A 4,639-nucleotide genomic window follows, 5' to 3' on the forward strand; every position below is an offset into this window, starting at 1 on the left:
TCAGGGGAGGAGAAGGGCCACGCAAGTAAACAAGTCAACCCTCCCGGGCTGGAGATGGCCCACACGTCTCGTCACTCGTACCGTCCCGCGTCCGTACCCTTCAACAAACAGACCCGCGGCTGTCTGTTGACGGTTTTTCGTATCACCTAAACAACAGTCCCTCGGCTTAATTAAGACTGTCTTCTGGCGTTTTTTGTATCGCCTCAGGAGACGCCTCCGTGGTGCAGTGATTAGCGTGTCTAAGTACGAGTCCGCGTCCCCGGGTTCGAATCCCGGACTTTCAGTCGTCGTCCAGCCCATCCAGCTCTTCATCCTCCCTTTCAGTCTGGTGGTTAAATGGGTACCTCGGGAAACCTGAGGAAGGTAAACTGTGGTAACGCAGATGTCACACTGGCCCGTGTCCCGGGGTAATGGGGTCATACCCACCACAGGCTCAAGACCCAATGCGACAGAGCTGAGCACCGCGGCCAGGCGCAGCTTAAGCGCACACCTTCAACTTTACCTTAAATAGAAGGAAGCTAACGTGGAAAGATGTTATAGTGATAAATCTTCCTCCCATCCTTTTTATACTTCCCAGTCACTACCACCACCACCACACCACCACCGCCGCCATGAGGGAGCTCCTGATCCTCGCCACCCTGGTCTCCGCCGCCGCCGCCCGCATGGCCTACGTGTTCTCGTCCGGCTACGAGGACATCATTGGCGCGCCCAGCGAGACCTTCAGCTGCGAGGGTCGCGGCTACGGCTACTACGCGGACATGGACAACGCCTGCAAGGTCTTCCACGTGTGTCTGCCCATCGCTAATGACGAGGGCGAGGTGAGAGGGAGTGACCGTCGCCACCGCCGACACGGTCACAAATTACACTAGCCTCTTCGCACCACCATGAATACCTGCCTCCACCTCGATATCTTCTCACCTACCTACCACCATCACCACCACCACCACCATTAGCCACACTAAACTCTCTCTTCTCATGACTAAAACTATGCTTGCTTCTACCTTTATATATTTTAAATTACCTCTACCTACCGCCAACAACAACAGCAACACCACCACAACCACTACCGCTAACCATACACACGTCACCAATAAAGCTACCTGTGTCTACCTCTACCTACCACCACCATCACCATCACCACTACCACTAACCATACACACTTCACCACTAAATCTACCTGTCTCTACCTCTGTATCTTCAAAACTACCTCTATCCTACCACCACCATCACCACCTCCAGCATCACCACCACCACTACCACTAAAACTACCTGTCTCTACCTCTGTATCTTCAAAACTACCTCTACCTACCACTAATCTCCCTCATCTCTACCATTACTTCTATTACCATTTCTACCATACTACCAGTGCCATCTTTCCTCACCCGCTGTAGTCTAATCTAGTCTAGTCTATTCAAAGTATCGTGGTTAACAAGCCCCGCCCATCACAGTCCAGCAAGCACCAATAAGATTCAACCTTTCCCAGCATTCACCAATCACAAAAAGTCTGAGATGGAAAGGGGCGTGGCCTGCTCGTGGACTGGCCAATGATATGCACGTGTTAGTGGAAGGGGGAGAGGCCTGTTCGCCAAGTTATCCTGAACAGAGTATAACACATGTCTGTATACTATTTAACCATTTTTACTACTTGCTCTACTTCATTAATTTCCTCTATCTCTTCTTCTACCACTACCTCTTCTCTGTCTACCTCTACTTTATATCTACCGCCCTCACAAGCAATCTCTACCACTATCTCACTTTTCTTTCCTCTACCTACCACTGCCTCTTCTCTCTCTACCTCTAATTTAGATCTACCTCCCTCGCAATCTCTACCAAACTCTACATTCCCTTCCTCTCCTCTACATCTACCACTACCTCTTCTCCATCTACCTCCTGTACTTTAGATCTCCCGCCCTCACAAGTCTTCTCTACCAAACACTTTCTCTTCCTTTCCCTTCTCTCTTTTTCCTTCTCTCCTTGTCCCTCTCTTCTTTTCTCCTGTAATTCTCTACTTTCTCTTCCTCTTCTATACCTCTACCACTTTTCAACCTATCTCTACCTCTATTCTATCTACCTCTTGTCCTTGTCTCTCTCTTCTTTCTTCCTTTCCTTCTCTACTTTCTCTTCCTCTTATTTACCTCGACCACTTTTCAATCTATCTCTACCTCTATTCTGTCTACCGATACCGCACCCACTGGCAATCTGTACCAAACACTACTCTCCCCTTCTTCCCCTCTACCTCTACCACTACCTCTACCTCTTCTCCCTATGTTCCAGGCTGCCGCTATGCACCACTTCTCCTTCTTCTGCGGCAACGGGACAGTCTTTAGCCAGGAGTCACTCACCTGCGCGAGCGAAACTGACGCCTTCCCCTGCCAGGACTCCGCCTCCATTTACGACCTCGTCAACTCCGAGTTTGGTAGAATTCCCGACCAGTCCATTGATCTCCGGTCGAGCGCTGCGGAGAGTGTGTAAAGCGAGTGAGTGAGTAGGTGAGTGAGAGTAGGAGTGTGTGTTTGTGTATGTGAGATTAAGGGATTGCGAAAGTGGGTGAGAGGGAAATGTAGGGAAATGTATGTGTGGGAAGATAAATAAGGGAAGATAAGGACGATAAAAAAATTATATGAGAGAAGATGTGTGTGGAAAGGACATGAAGGAAAGTGTGTGTGAAAGAAAGTGAGAGTAATGCATGAGTGAAGGAAATTAATGGGCTGTTTAATATTTCCTAAAGTATACATATATCATTCACTATAAGGATAACACTTGAAGCTATATATATACACACAAACCCTTATTTTGAATGTAAGAAATGGAAGAAAAAGAAGTAAACAAAGAGGGGAGTGGGAGTGAGAGGGAAAGAATAGGAATATGTGAGAGGTAGGAATGCATGAGAGGGGAAATTGTGAGACGAGGGATAAGGGTAAGTGAGAGGGATAATGGAAAATGAAGGGGAAGTAAATGGAGGAAATGGGGAAGAAAAAGGAAAAGGGATATGAATGAGAGAGAAAGAAAAAGAGAAAGAAAAACAGCGAGAGAGAGAAATCCTATATATATTCCTGTTAGTTTGTAAGTATGTTTGTACGCATGCTAGTATGGTGGTGATTACTAATAACTTATAATATAAATAATTGTTTTTGATTACGATAATATTAATGCACTGCGCAATGAAGCGATATGTAAAGGTCTTGCTTATCTGTCTGTCTTTATGTATGTATGTATTTCCGTTTTTTCTTTGTGTGTGGTTTATGTATGATGGAATATTGTCTCGCAGAAATGTTACCATATTGTATAAAGAGTATTTTTACAATTATATGTACACACACACACACACACACACACACACACACACACACACACACACACACACACACACACACACACACACACACACACACACACACACACACACACACACACACACACACACACACACACACACACACACACACAGAGTTACGACTTAGCCCAGCGTGGAGGTGTGGCTGAGGAGTGTTGCTTTGTGTTATAAACTGAGTTGGTATTATTATTATTATTATTATTATTATTATTATTATTATTATTATTATTATTATTGAGCACTGTTGCCACACTACTATTATTACAACTCCAACAATAACAACTACTGCAACATTAACAACTACTACCACTACTACTACTACTACTACCACTACATCTACTACTACTACTACCACCACTAATACTACAGGTAAGGATACACAGGTGAGAACTAACCAATTAATTTACAAACACAGGTAACAATACTTCAGGTAAATGCAACACAATAGGACAGGTAAATATAGCTCATTAACACTTAATAACCAGGTATTATCTTCAGGTGAAACACACACACACACACACACACACACACACACACACACACACACACACACACACACACACACACACACACACACACACACACACACACACACACACACACACAACAATGCCTTTTTTTCCTTTTACATTTATCACATTCACACCTATTCTATTTTCACCAACATTTTCCTTCATTCGTCCATTTTTGTTTCATTTCCTTCGCTTTCTCACTTTCTTTGTTCTTTTACATCTGACAAACAAAATCCTTCTTTCACACAAGTTCATTCCTTTTCCTTCTGATTCTTTTCCTTCTTTTTTTTACTCTCTCTCTCTCTCTCTCTCTCTCCTTTAACATCTAACACGAAAAACTGCCACTTTCACCAATATTTTCCTTCATTTCTTTTCTTTCTTACTTTCACTGTCTGTCCTTAATAACTGACAAACAAAGGCATTTCTACAACAAGGTCCGTTTTTTAATTTATCTCTCATTTCCTTCTCTATCCTACTTTTTCTCTATATCCTTAAAACAATGACACAAGTTCTTTTTTTCGTCGACAATTTTTTTTTTTCATTATGCGCCTTTTCTTTATCGCCTCCGCATTTTCTGTGTCTATAAAAATCTCAAAATCAAATTCTTTCCATTACCAACAGTTTACTTTCTTTCACACGCTTCCAACACGCTCAAAAAACACGTACACTTATTACCATTCATTATAATCGTATCCTCATTATTTTGTGTGTTTTTCGTTGTGTCGCTGAGGAGGGCAAGCAAGGGGGAGGGCGGGGCGGGGCGAGGCGGGGCGGGGCAGGCCTTCCCCCGCCC

The 4,639-nt window shown here is 44.1% G+C and overlaps 1 protein-coding gene across 1 annotated transcript; it reads left to right on the forward strand.

Annotated features, from left to right (window-relative positions):
- Positions 1-550: 550 nt before the first annotated feature.
- LOC126980474 (U-scoloptoxin(01)-Cw1a-like) lies at positions 551-3,944 on the forward strand. The gene is made up of 2 exons (XM_050830405.1): positions 551-818; positions 2,275-3,944. Exons 1-2 carry the CDS (start codon positions 612-614, stop codon positions 2,470-2,472), a joined length of 405 nt encoding a protein of 134 aa, XP_050686362.1. The 5' UTR covers positions 551-611; the 3' UTR covers positions 2,473-3,944.
- The last annotated feature ends 695 nt before the right edge of the window (positions 3,945-4,639 follow it).

This window comes from Eriocheir sinensis, chromosome 44 (assembly GCF_024679095.1).
Source record: "Eriocheir sinensis breed Jianghai 21 chromosome 44, ASM2467909v1, whole genome shotgun sequence".
NCBI classification, from domain to species: Eukaryota; Metazoa; Arthropoda; class Malacostraca; order Decapoda; family Varunidae; genus Eriocheir; species Eriocheir sinensis.

Excerpts from the sequence above, each read along its gene's own strand:
- LOC126980474 (XM_050830405.1), top strand. The coding sequence starts at position 612 with ATGAGGGAGCTCCTGATCCTCGCCACCCTGGTCTCCGCCGCCGCCGCC. Across the intron at positions 819-2,274 it reads TCGCTAATGACGAGGGCGAG|GCTGCCGCTATGCACCACTT; the intron begins GTGAGAGGGAGT and ends CCTATGTTCCAG.